The 13890-nt window shown below is 40.7% G+C and overlaps 1 protein-coding gene across 1 annotated transcript in view; it reads left to right on the top strand.

Moving 5' to 3' along the window:
- The window catches only part of LOC103131464 (centlein), a 95750-nt gene that overhangs the window by 3825 nt on the left and 78035 nt on the right, over positions 1 to 13890 (top strand). Inside the window, exons 2-6 of the mRNA XM_016666670.1 lie at positions 849 to 983; positions 1781 to 1960; positions 2848 to 2981; positions 4284 to 4446; positions 5629 to 5853. Coding sequence (XP_016522156.1) covers positions 849 to 983; positions 1781 to 1960; positions 2848 to 2981; positions 4284 to 4446; positions 5629 to 5853 — 837 coding nt within the window. The remainder of the gene's footprint in view (positions 1 to 848; positions 984 to 1780; positions 1961 to 2847; positions 2982 to 4283; positions 4447 to 5628; positions 5854 to 13890) is intronic.

The following is a 13890-nucleotide window of genomic DNA, read 5'->3' as shown; positions in this document are numbered from 1 at the left end:
CTACATTACACCACCCAGCTCTACATTACACCACCCAGCTCTACATTACAGCACCCAGCTCTACACCACCCAGCTCTACATCACCCAGCTCTACATTACAGCACCCAGCTCTACACCACCCAGCTCTACATCACCCAGCTCTACATTACATCACCCAGCTCTACACCACCCAGCTCTACATCACCCAGCTCTACATTACATCACCCAGCTCTACATTACACCACCCAGCTCTACATCACCCAGTTCTACATTACATCACCCAGTTCTACACCACCCAGTTCTACACCACCCAGCTCTACATTACATCACCCAGCTCTACATTACACCACCCAGTTCTACACCACCCAGCTCTACATCACATCACTATTGAAAACCAGTCAATTTTATTCGTATAGGATATTTCATCAACAAGGCAGTTCAAAGTGCTTTACATCATAAAAACGTAAAAACAAAACATCACAAAAACGTCATAAAGTCACAAGTTGGATAATAAACATCATCAACATCATTAATGCACATCAAATATGTTGATTCAGTTATGATGGTTCAAAGGCAAAACTAAACAGGTGGGTCTTTACTCTTGATTTAAATTAACTCAGTGTTTTGGCTGTTTGGCAGTTTTTTGGAAGTTTGTTCCAGATTTGTGGCACATAAAAGAAACATAAATAGTTGTGACATTATTTTGGCTATAATTATTTATCAAATTTTGAAAGTTTGTGTGATAAACTGGTTTTCTGCTGATTGTTTTATTTTCTTATTGGACTCAGTTGCTTCCTCTGCGGTATCTTTTTTTCCTTTGCTTCACAGTTTTGCATTCTGCTGTTTTTCTTTTCCTCCGTCTGCTGCAGAAAGTGTCAGGGCAGCAGCAGGAGATTAAGAGGCTGCTGCTGAAGAAGACGGCGACGGATGAGCAGGACGGTACTTTAACGAAGGAGTTGACAACGCTGCGTGCCGAGTTGGACAACAAGAATCGGCAACTGGAGGTGGGTGGAACAGATTTCCTGTGGCAGCGCGGGGCCCCAGGACCAAAGTCTCTGTTTGGAGTGTACCTTGAATGCAGCACGAAGCCCCCAGGCCTCTGAATCATTTAGAGGACAGCAAGGATTGTCTCACAGCCTGGAAACACAGAATACTTAACAGTTCAAAGTCTGACTGTGATCGAATAAAGTAACCAAAGGAAAGCTGGGTTTTAACTCACATATAAATATTTGATGCTTCCTTCAGTTGGGGAAATTGAAAAGCATGCACGCCACGATGTGACTTCTCCCTAATTATGCTTCTGTGGGACACGGTTATGATTAATTAATAGCGAAGCGGTCCTCACATGGTCTTGGTGGGGTCTCCTGGCGAGATATAGTGGGGGACATCATCAAAGGATACCTGGGCTGAGTCTAATGGGTTTTGTTGCAAACACCGTTCTCATTATAAGCTGTCATTAAAGCTGACAGACTGGCCCTTGTACCCGCATGAGCTGAGCTCCTGCAGCACGTCTCGGCCCATACCAACCAACACCTGGTCACGAGGGTCCAGTCGTACCGCACAGATGACCTTGGCTAATCAGCAGCCCATGCAGGGGCCTCCTGCAGCAAAGCCTCTGCTGTTTATGTATTCATTTCAGACTCAACCCCATGGGCCGCTGCTCCTTTTCTCCCTCTGCAGGGCTTCTTCTCTCAGCTTCAACCGCTACTTTTTCTGTGTTTTTTCTTTTCCTGCTTTTGTCACTGTTGTTTTTTTTTGTCTGCTTTGACCTGCACACACACATGTTGGTGTTTTTATGTAGGAAATGAGGACGGAGCAGAGAAAAAAGGAAGAGGAGGAGCAGCGGGTGGTGCGCGCTCTGGAGGAGGAGAAAGAGGGATTAAGGTCCCGCTGCGATGCCCTGAGCGCTGACCTGCAGGAGAAACGGAGGCAGGCCGACAGCCAGCGAAGCGAGAGGGACGCCGCCCAGGCCAGACTAAAGGTTCCCAACACAGGGACAAGTCCTCTCCGAAACACGCAGACCTTGAACTCTCTGGTCCCTCACACCCTCAGTTGTGAACGTAGCGCCATCCTCCTATCAAAGTATAGATATAAATATGCAGGGAGCGCTTTCAGACAAGTGGAAAAATATGTTTTTACATGGAGGAGACAGTTTCTCCTGGGTTTGAGGTGAAAAATGATCTGAGTTAACCTCAGATTTGATCAAGTTGACGGCCAGCTCTGGTTCTCGAGTTTATGCTATTGTTTCAGGGATTTTGTGTTGATTTATATATATATATATACACACACACACACATAAGCTATCATCATGCTTAAACACTCTTCAACTCTTAACACCTGAAGTGCATTAAGGGGTAAATGTTGTTTTCAACCAATTAAAAGTTAAGGAATTCTTAAAGTTTTACATTTATTCCTGCAGCTTGTTGCTTAAATACATATATTTCAGTTCTTTGAAACACTCAGATTAAGTTTAATCTGGTGAGGATTTACAACTAAATCCATCAATAGTTGAAACCAGATTATCAATGTATAAAGTGACACATTTAGTGTTTTCTGCACTGTCTGAAATTAAATCAAACGAAACGCTTCAGTTTTTGACCATGAATCCTGTTTTTCATTTTCCATTTTTTTCTTCTCTTATTTTTTTCTTTTAAACTTTTTTCCCCCTTTATTTCTATGTGTTTTTTTAGGCTTTTCCCCCTTTGTTCAGCCATTATATTGTTCAATAAAAGACTTTAAAAAATGTACTGAACTTGAAGAAGCCCTAATTATGGATAGATTATGTAACAGATAAATTATTGTGCTTATAACTCTCAGGTTTCTAAGTTGGAAAAAGTTTTTTAAATGCATTTTGCTCTCCTCCACCAGGCTCTGGAGAAGGAGCTGCAGCGTGTTTGTCAGGAGCTTCCTAAACTGAAGGCGCACAGCGCCGTTTTGGCTGCAAAGCTTTCTTCCAAAGAGACGGAGTTAGCTGCAAAACAAGATCGACTTGAACAAATACAGTGAGTTGAAATCAGCTGAAAAAACCCCGTCTGATGTTGTGAACCAAGGTGCCACTAGAGGTAGCCTGATGGGTAATTTTATCAGGTGAAGGAGGCGTAGTGTAAATGGAGCATATATGCTGTGAGGTTTGGGGTGACACACATTCCTTCATCTCCGGCTCACCTAAAGCCATTTGATAAGCCCTGCATAGTGGATGTGCTTTAAAGCAGGGAAGAAGGGAAACAGGGCAGGCTTTCACTAAGCTTTAGTCGATATTATAGAAACTGACAGAACTGTAGGAGCTTTAATGGTAATCTCTGTGTTTTTTTCTTTTTACTGCTTCTCAGTTTTAATGCCAGAGGCACCCTGACATGTCAGTCACATTCTGATGTTTGCATGAGGTCTTCTGCTGACCTCATTAGTATCCAGAATGATTCACAGCTCATCAGCGTTGCTGTGTTAGGAAGCTGAAGGACTGCTGTGAAAACATATTCAGATATGTTATCAAATTTGTCTTTTACTCTGAATTATGTTTTAAATCAATAAGCAAGAAACCAACGTTAAGTTTCAATAAACGTTTAACTCATTAAGACGGTTTTTATACATTTAGTCAGTGTTTTTCAAAAAGGGGCCTCAAAGAGTTGGAGAGAAGATGAAAAAAATCACACATTTAAATGTTTTATGAATGCAATTTTATTAAAATATAAGTTAAAGTAATTGATTGGATATGGAAATAGAAGATAGAAATGGCCTTTATTGTCCCAAAGTGGGGAAATTCAGGAAAACGTGACTTGCGATGTTTTTCTTTGTCATTGGCTGCCAGTTAAAATTATCAAGTTTTTTTGCTCCTGAATCTAGAAATTGAACAATTTCTGACAAGAAAAAGACAGATATTTCCTGCTGCAAAAAACTAAACTGTGGAGATTAAATCAAATTTGATGGGATTACTATACAAATATTACATATTTACATAAAGTTTATCTGATAATTTATTCAACATCAGATTATTTCCTGATAAAAATGTTCCGCTACAGAACTCCTCGCCAACTAAAATCAGAAGGGATGAGGCAACATTTATGCTAATTAAATGTAATAATTATTTAATAGTAAGTAAAAGTGAGAAGAAAAAGTCAAATTTAATGTCTCTACATTTTTCATAGCATTGTCTGCAGGCTGATGCCCTTTGGGAGCCATGGCCTGATTAAAGTTTGGGAATTTCTGCATTAAGTTGTAAACCTTGACCTGTAATTCCTGCATAAAGCAGCAGAGGTAACATTAGTGATCCAGTTTGACTGTGTGTCACTTTGTGTTTGTGTCTGCAGGCGTGATTTTGCTGAAGTCCAGGGTCTGTACAAGCAAAGCACGGAGCACGCAGCCGAACAGAGCCACCTGATCAAGCAGCTGGAGGGACTCAACCTGGACACCCAGAGGGTCCTGAGGAACCAGGAGGAGGCGCACACGGCCGACGCCACTTCCTACCAAGGGGTATTCGCTCTCCTCTGACTTTCTGTGGAACCTCTAATTACATCTGAATACGATTTAATACAGTTTGTTCTTAAATATCCTGATCATAAATTTTACGGACGTTCAGGATGGCTGTGCTGAACTATGAGCCCGTTTTCAGTTCTCATTGTCTTGGTTTTGTTGTAAGGAGTTCTTGTGATGCAGAAATTTAAAGGTGTTTTTTGTGAATGTCCAAAGGTTGGAGACCATCTCATGACATCATCATGTTTCTTCTTCTCAGAGATTTTTCCTTACAATGAAACCGTCCTCCAGCTCTCATTTATCTCCACAGAGAATCGAAGCTGCATATTTCACCATGCAGTGCCTCTAGCAGCAGCACTCTGTAGGAATAATACCTCCGTTCAAATAACATGTTTTACATGCCTTAGTAAAGCACGGCAGAAACCTTATCACTGCATCGCTGCAGTCATTTAACAGAAGACACCCTTGACACAACCTTGGATCAATAGGATAGTTAATATTTTTCAACTTAGATATTTTATGTAACTCTTCTAAAATACTTCATGAAAATCCCACAAAGGGAGCTATAAAGTTTCAACAGTACCAACTGGACAAAATGTACAATATGGCCCCATTAAGCCGGGATCAGAACATTTTGTTTCAGCTCTTAGGATTCTCGTGTCCTGGATAGGCTTGTCGCAATGAGCAATAAATCAGTTAATCATAATAAATTAAAACAAGCTCAATAATTTCCACTTGATGTATCATTTCTCTCTTTTCTCTCTTTTTTTCCTGGATTACTAAAGTCTTCAGTCTGGCTCTTTGGTCTCAGTTAACTCTTTTTATGAACCACTATTTTGTTTGCAGAGACTTCATAGTTCATTTTAGTTGTTTCTGTTGTTTTGTTTGTTTGGACATTTAAAATGTCTTCCAGTTTCAGTGTTAAATGTTCCAGGAAGATTGGTTACTGTGACTGGTTTAAGACTGGTTTCTCTATTTAACAGCCCAGTTCCTGCTGCCTGCATCACTAGGACACCGTTTAGCTTGATCTTTCTCTGTTTTATCCGTTTTAATACTCGATTCTCCAGATTTTACCTCATGCATCAGTTAGTACCAGCAGTAAAATACAACATGGCCCATAATAAGTGTCATCTTTTATGTAACGTGATCACTGACGGTCCGTCATCTCCTGTTTGCTGCCAGCTGTACAAAGAGCTGAGTCAGTGCTACCAGGCCCTGGTGTCCAGCGAGGCTAAGCTGCGGCAGAGTCACCAGGAGCTCAGCACCCAGGTGGTCCAGAAAGACGAGCAGATCTCCGAACTGCAGGCTCAGCTGCAGAAACAACAGGAACAAATCCAGCTGCTGCTGCAGCAGCAGCAGCACACGCAGCCTGCAGCTCTCTCACCAAACAAACAAACCAACCTCAAGGTAAACTCCCAGCTGACTGCTTATTGTCTCCCACACAGACACCATCCGCACTGTGATGTGATCAGCTACACACAGGGTGGGCATTTATCAGATCGGTTTTGGAACCATCCAAAAATGAGACAGGTGACTAAATTAAGAAGGTATGAAGCAGGATTTATGCTAAACGAGCAAAATATTTGAAAGGTTGATGTTTTTTTACTTATTTATATGTATATACTTTGCAAAGGGGGTCCCCGGCTAAATGTTTGGGAATCTAGATTTTATTGTAACTGTCAGATCAGCCAGGTTACTGATGTCTGAATCAGGTATAAGGTGGATTAGCGTGTACTGTAAGAACCGACCCACCCAGCATGGCCTGTAGTGGTGGTCCATGACTCAGAATCATCTTTTGATATTACACTGGCTCACCCTTGATCTCTCCGTCTCCCTTTGCACCGCTCTCTTTTATGTCAGTTATCTGATCCTCTCTCCCTCTCAGACCCAAACACACACCGACTCTCTGATTTACCTACTTTATCAATCTTCTTTATCTCAAACCACCCAAGTAACTTTAAGTCCTTTTAACATGCTCTGGTCAGAAACGACGTGCAGAAAAGAGGTGGAGAGAGGTGATTTAATTGGAGGCCAGTAATGTTCTTGAAGATGATGTTAGAGTTACAATTCTACATCTGTCAGTCAGCGGGAGTTTGACTTCAGTTCAGCACCTTTGAACAGTCACCCTGAGGCGATAGAGACCTTTAATAGCGTTTAATGATATGGTGATCGGCGCACCTGCTTTAGCAACACTGCTGTTACACTTTGACAGTTTGGGAGGGTTTTTTATCGTTTGGCTAAAGTTTCAGCTCAACAAAGACTCCAGCTTGGGAGGAATCAAGATTACTAATGTCAGATCAGAATTACTTTACTTCCCTCTCATATCATTCAAACATCTTTTAGGGTCATTGTGGATGGCGGTTAGTCTGTCACAATAAATCAATAAATCAATCGCATGATGAATTAAAATTACTTTGATCTCTTCCATTCTGATGATATTTTTTGAAGGGCAATTTTGTCTGCAGAGACTAAATCCATTTCATTTATGGTTTTGGTGTTTTTTGGTCATTTTATTTATTTTGGATATTTAAAATATCTTCCACTGTTAAATTTTCATTACAAAATTAAACTTTATTGATATTTAGGAGGCATAATTGCAATCTTATGATATTATTATTATTATATTACTTGAAAAGATTCTAAAAACATTATTGTTTATCAGAGTAATTTCTGGGACAATTTGTGCTGCAAAAATTTGTTATCATGACGTGTCTAGATGATGATGCTGTGGGCAGGAAGGATTTCCAGTTGCAGTCAGTCTTGCAACAAATCTGAAGGGTCCTCTGACTGAAGACTGTTGCTGTAAGACAGTCTCATAATTTCTGGGCATTTCTCCATGCATGGAGAAGAGAGAGAGGGTTTGGAAGATGAGCTCCAGAAACTGTAAAAGGAAAAGAAGAGATGTTGATGGCGGTGTGCTGCAGCCTTCAAAATGATCAACCAGCTGAGCAGGCTGAAAACAAATCCAGCACAATAATGAGTCAAATAACAACATCTAACAGTATGAGGTAAACATACAGAGACAAATGCAATAAACTGAAAAATGTTGGGTTAGAATCAGAATAAATCAATCTGGCAATAAACTGTTTCTGTGCCGTAACTACAAAAATGGCTGAATAGGGTGGAGTGTGACGCTCTTTGACCAGGAGGAGGCGGGGCTTGTAGTGCCTCATTTGCATTTAAAGAGACGACACCAAAACGACACACCTCAGATCAGGGTAGAAAAGGGACCCGTAGAGCTACAAAAATTAGGAATTCAGACCAAAGCATTGCAGTTCAGCTTTGTGCAGACCAAAACTGAATGATCTGAATATGAAAACTAGCCCATGATTATTCTAAATGTGGTACAAATTTTGCACGAGATTTCCCACAACGCATATGTGCGTCCTGCTAGCTAACAGTTATTTATTGCATAAAATTGAGAGGATGCAAGCAGAAAACACTCAAGTCTAAATCAAGAATCTTAAAAACCCCCTGCAACATTTAAACATTGCTACCAGTGACAACAGAGCACAAATTCTGATTATTTTACTTATTTTTTTTACATAATTTTCAGAAGTATAAACAGGGTTAGGGTAAAGACCACAGACGTAGCTTACTGAAGGCTTTAGTTTGCAGAAGTTGTCTCCTAATCTGCTCTAACTTGATTCAGTTTGAACCTATCTCAGCTTAAGATAACATTTTCCAGGAGTCGTGCAATATCTCTCCCTCCACAGACAGTAATTATTTAATTTGATCATCGGTTGATATTTCCTGAAATTGCTGCCCCCAGACTGTGGAAGTCAAAAGATATCAGCTCAAATGTTAAGTGAGTTACAATCACCGTATCTCACTTAACCCGGTTAATTAAACCAGCAGTAAAGTCTAAATGGTTCATTTAGTCAGTAATTAAATACAGTTCTGCAGCGTTCCCTCAGTAATTAATACTACAGTACATTTAGAGGAGATGCAGATAGTGCTCTGTGTGTGGATGTGTGTATGAATGGTGGGTAAGCTTGGGCATACATGTATGCTAATACAACGAGTTTCCAGTGGAGCTAATTCAGTCTAATTAGCACCTTTACTCTGATACCCCTAAATAAAATCTAGTCAATCCCAGATTCTGTGATCACGGAATCTCAACAGATCAACACATTTTTTCACATTTTACGTTTGAATCACTTCATCACTTGGTTTAAGTGATTCTAATTCCCATCTGCAGGTGGCAGTATTTCTTACTTTTACTGTACTGCTGCCTCAGCCTCTCTTGACATTCAGTTATACTCTGCGATAGATAAGGCAAGGAACAAAAAGCACAAGTTCTTTAAAGAATGAAAATGCTTGTGCCCAGTCTTTCTGCTTGTTATTTCCTCATGTTTTTTCTGTTATATTTGAGTATAGGAAAAACATATTGCAAAACTCCTTGCAAATATTTCTGAAGTAGCATCACAAAATAAGTCATTTTCACTTCAAAAATAAAATCACAAAAGCAGTCGCGATTGGTGCAACCGGCAGCCTTTAGAAGGCATCTAAATGGCATTGAGCATAAATAGGGTGTTCACACCACAGTGATGCATGGTGGTGGGAGCATCATGCTGTGATTGGCATCTCAAAGACTCGACTAATACCTGAACTATGACCCCAAATGCCAGAGGAGTTGAGAAGGAGGCTTCATGGATGCAGAGCAGTGAGAGAAGGAGGAAGCTTAACCATCTCTTCCATCCATCAAAATCCATCCAAAATCCTGGAGTGCTGGCTTGATTCTTTCATGCATGTTTGAGAAATTATTTAATCTCCATGGCAACCATCCAGCTGTGCCAAACGCATGGTTGGACTTTGCTCCGCTTTTGAGGCACAGCTCCACCTCTGCGCTGCAGGTTTTCTGCCTCACAGAGCAGACCTCTGCCACTCGGCTCCTTCAGACTAGCCAGCACCAATTAGTGAACACCTGGTGGAACTGAGCATCTGCTGAGCTCCTTATAGGAGCTACTTCTCAGCCCAATGCTGGTTGCTAAAGGGTTAATAGAGGAGCCATATTGTGATGACTTTGTGATGGTGGCGTTTCAGAAAGAGCAGGAGTTTTTAAAGAGAGGGGCCAAATTTCAAGGCATTAAATTACAAAGGTACCTGATTGTGCTAGAAAATGGCACTATGTGCCTGGAAAACACATAATAATACTCCTTCAAATAAGTCTGTGGTTGTAGCATGACAAGTTGACGAGGCTTGAATCTTGTAACAGACTGTTTGAGTTTGCCACCTTTTACACACAGTGGTGTAATTTAAAATGAATCACCAGCCGACCTCTTATCTGGTCTTCAGTAGGTAACAATTTTCTTCTCTATATTTTTGTTGCTAGGGCTACAAAGCTAATCTTTGTAATACGTTAGTTATTATAAATATAAAGTTTGTAATTGTGAGTTAGTAACAGTTTAGACATGCTGTCAGCCTGATTTAGATTTTTATTATTTTTTATCTTTTTTTTTTTATATCAAAGCAAACGCATCAGGTATGCCAAGGTAAAGCTCTGAGTCGGGAAGGCTTTCTGTTTTCCTTCCTGTAATTTCACTGACAGATTGTATGCATGCCGGCCTGGTCCGCACGGGCGCCCGTCTCACTAAAGGTGCGTCTATCCGAGCGCATAATCGCAGATTCTTTCACAACTTCCCTGCGAACACCTGTTAAATTTCCAATGCTCAGGTTGTTAGGGCAGATTCCATTTTAATTTTAAATGTTTTCGGCGAGAGTTACATTGGAGGTGATCAAAGTGGTGATCACAACAGGAGCACAGGCGGGAGACGCAGCGCTCATTTAAATACGCACCAGAGCGACTGCTTTGAACACCCCTCCCACAGTAAAACCAGTCGAGGAGGAGGAGGAGGGTGGGAGCGAGGAAGAACACCCATTGTGGATTATATTTACATGTTGTGCACAGATATTACCTGTCTTTTTTTGTTTTTAATTATACTGTTACAGGAACTTTAATAAGACTAGCAACACTTAAAGTTCTGCTGAAACAAAGAGGGCTGTGTAAACAGATTAAAGGGGCATGATAAAAATAAAAAGGATGGATAGCCTGAAAGAACAGTTCCTAACTGCCTCCCAAACTGCATCAAAAGTATTTACAGTTGTCTGATTCTTGGCTGCTAACAGGTCTGAGCGGTGATTAAAGACGAACATTAGAATCCATTACAGACCTTGGGCCTTTTGGATGTAGCACCAGGCTGAATGAGCGCTACGCTGGTAATAGTGTGGGCAGTCGTTCAGATCTCTCCGAGGTTCTCACCATTCCTGCAACAGGAAATACAGCAGGCCAGGCATTCAGTTCACCAAGAAAACTAGCTTCTACAAATCATTTCTTAACCAATTACAGTTTTATTATTGTTTCAAAAATGTTTTATGAAGTCTTAATATAGATTAATATCTATATCTTAATATAGATTAAGACTTCATAAACCTGTTTGGTCCATCCGATAGGATTGGATGGTTTTTACTAGCTGATACTAATTTCAAGGTTTCTCTGAGGTGTGAAGAGACATTTCTTACTTCCTTTGAAAGACTATAACACAAACAGATTCGTTTTTATTAAGACTGTTTTAATTCACCAATAAATGAAATAAGAATGGTAAATTAATGAAAAAGTGGGAGGTTCTGTGATATAAACTGTAGTTATGTATACAGCAGAAAATAAATACTTATGCTTAAATGTGAGGTTATAACCTATCTTATTGGTAGACAACCAATAAGATAGGTTGTCTTATTGGCTGTTAAATGGAGCCAATAAGACAACGCTCCATTTAACACCGATGTCAGTTTAACAAACATTAAACTGACATCACTGTTAAATTTGTTAATTTAACAGTGATTTCAGTTTAACATTTGTTAAACTGACAGCATCGTCCGTTTAACAAATGACGAATTTGTAGTTACATTCGGCCATCTTGGATTTTCTTTTTCGAGAGGGAAGTAGGGATGCTCCATATATCACCGTTAACATCAGTATCGCCTGATATTTGTAATTTAACAAATTGGTCCAATAAGCAAAACTGAGCCGATATAAAATACCAGTATTTATTTTAACTTGTTGATGTGTTTTTGGTGTTGAAACTGTAACGAAATATATATATATAATATGGGTAAATATTGATTATCGGCCATAACAACAGTATTAATGTTGGATATGGTTGCATATTGGTGTGTGTCTATGGGGAAATGCATAAAAACTGCGTCATCGGTGTGCTGTGGTGGCGCGGAGGTTAAACACAACCCACATATGGAGGTGTTAGTCCTCCATGTGGCTGTTGCAGGTTCGATTCCCGGCCTGTTGACCTTTGCCCCATGTCTTCTCTCATTATCCACTTTCCTGTCAGTTCACTATCAAATAAAGGCCACTAGAGCCGATAAAACATTAAAAATAAAACAACTGCATCATCCAGTGAAGCTTACGGAACTTTAAAGAATTTTTAAATTGGATTCGGCACAAAAACAAAACAAATCAAAAAACCTGTAATCAGTGCGTTTCTACTTGTTTTTCTCTAAAGAATATGATTATCATCTCATTAATATATTGGTAACTATGACAAATAATTAGAACCGGGCAACTAATTAATAGTATACATTAACCATATTTTATGTTAAACAGATTTAGCTAGTGTTTAATTTCTTTATTTTTATCAGTCCTGGTTCCAGTAAATAACATGATGAGCAGAAGTTTAGGTGTGTGTTTGAAGCCGGGCCTTCGTCCAGAGCAGGAGACACACCAACGGCGCGGATGCCAGCGGTGTGTTTTACAAACTCAACAGCTCTCATTAGATGAGAGCCTCCGTGTAGCACAGGCCGCCTCATTAATGAAGCACAGCCATGTGCTGCCGCTGCCGCCGCCGCCGCAGAGCGCCGCGCTCACTCGTTAAAGCAAAGCCGAGCGGGTCAAACAAACTGCGTGGGAGGACTCCGGGCTGCTTCGTACACACAGAAAACATCCAACGCCCCGCGTGCTGTCCCTTCCCACCACGCAACCGGTTAACGCCGACGCTCATGCATTTATTCACACGCACATTCTTTGAAGAAACACCAGCATGAATACGAAGTGCAGCGGATCTGGTCGGGAGCAGGAACCCCGTCGCCCTCGCTCCTCAGGTCCATCCAATCTCTACTGTCACTCCGCTCATTTCTGCAGAGCTGATTGAGCGAGTGTGTGTGTGTGTGTGTGTGTGTGTGGTGCAGGGAGAAGGGTTTGCCTCCTGATTATAGCTGCTCCATAATTAACAGTGATCAGATTTGTTTTGTGGCATAAATGGTGCATGTGTAGAACATTAGGCCTGGCAAGTCTCATTTCGGATTCAGCTCAGGGGCTCGGCAGCAGACGGGTCACGAGCTTCAGGGAGCACAATCACCAGCCTCGCTCCATATGGTCTCGCTTGCCGCAGCCTCACCAGCGAGGGCCGCGAGTGCCAGACAAGATCCCCCAAGAACCTAATCGTGTTCAGTAATTACCGAGACCGGCTTTTTCTCTCACACTCATCCTCCTTTTCAGTCCTTTTTTCCCCGTCTTGCACCTGCATATCCTCTTCTTTTAATTTCAATCACATCCTCTCCCCTGTCTGATAGTTGGATTCTGTTTGTATTTTCCTTTTTCATGTCTCTTCCTCCCTCAGTTAAGTTTCAAAATCGGCATGTGAAGAAAGACTGAATCCGGAAAAGTCAGACACTCCCACATTAGTTAATTTCTAAATTGCTTTATGTGGCTGATGCTGAAAAAACCCACTTGGTCCTGCTGCCTGCCTGGAAATTATAAATAATTGTAACAGATGCGCCAATATGGCCGGCCTCCAATAAACGAGGCCCCAGATAATTTGACCAGCCCCCTTTGACAGGCCAATTTAATAAAACATGAACAAAATCTTCCTCACTAATAATTTATCATCCCCTCTCCTCCCATTTGGTTAAAGTTGATTACCCTGGCAGTTAACAAGGTCACGCCCAGATGCCAGGTTTCTGATAATACAATCAGGACTTGTTGGAGAGAAAAGGTGATGACATCCTGCACAGCTTTCTTCACGACCAACTATAGCGCGTTATGAATGCCTTTGTTTATCTACAAACTTTTATTTTGATGTGTTGCTGACGGCAACGCACATTTTCCTTTATGACTTTCACACTTTGTTTTTTTTTAATCAAGCGCTTAAGAAAAAACAGATGTTAATAATTCTAGGTGATGGAGTAGAGACTATTCACACATGAATAAATGTAAAAAATGTTTCCAAAATCTACAAACTTTGTCAAACATTAAAGTAGAATTAAATTTGTAAAATTTTTTAGATTTTTTTTTTTTAGGCAGCCCAATTTTTTAAACCAAATTGAGCAGCATGGTGGTGCATTTACAGCACATGTGTCAAACCAAAGGCCCGTGAGCCACATGTGGCCCGCCATGTCTTTTTATAGGCCGATGATTGACTTAAAATGTTTTGA

Source organism: Poecilia formosa, unplaced genomic scaffold (genome assembly GCF_000485575.1).
Source record: "Poecilia formosa unplaced genomic scaffold, Poecilia_formosa-5.1.2 Scaffold766, whole genome shotgun sequence".
NCBI classification, from domain to species: domain Eukaryota; kingdom Metazoa; phylum Chordata; class Actinopteri; order Cyprinodontiformes; family Poeciliidae; genus Poecilia; species Poecilia formosa.
The sequence above is the reverse complement of the archived record's forward strand: the minus strand, read 5'-3'. Positions and strand labels throughout refer to the sequence as shown.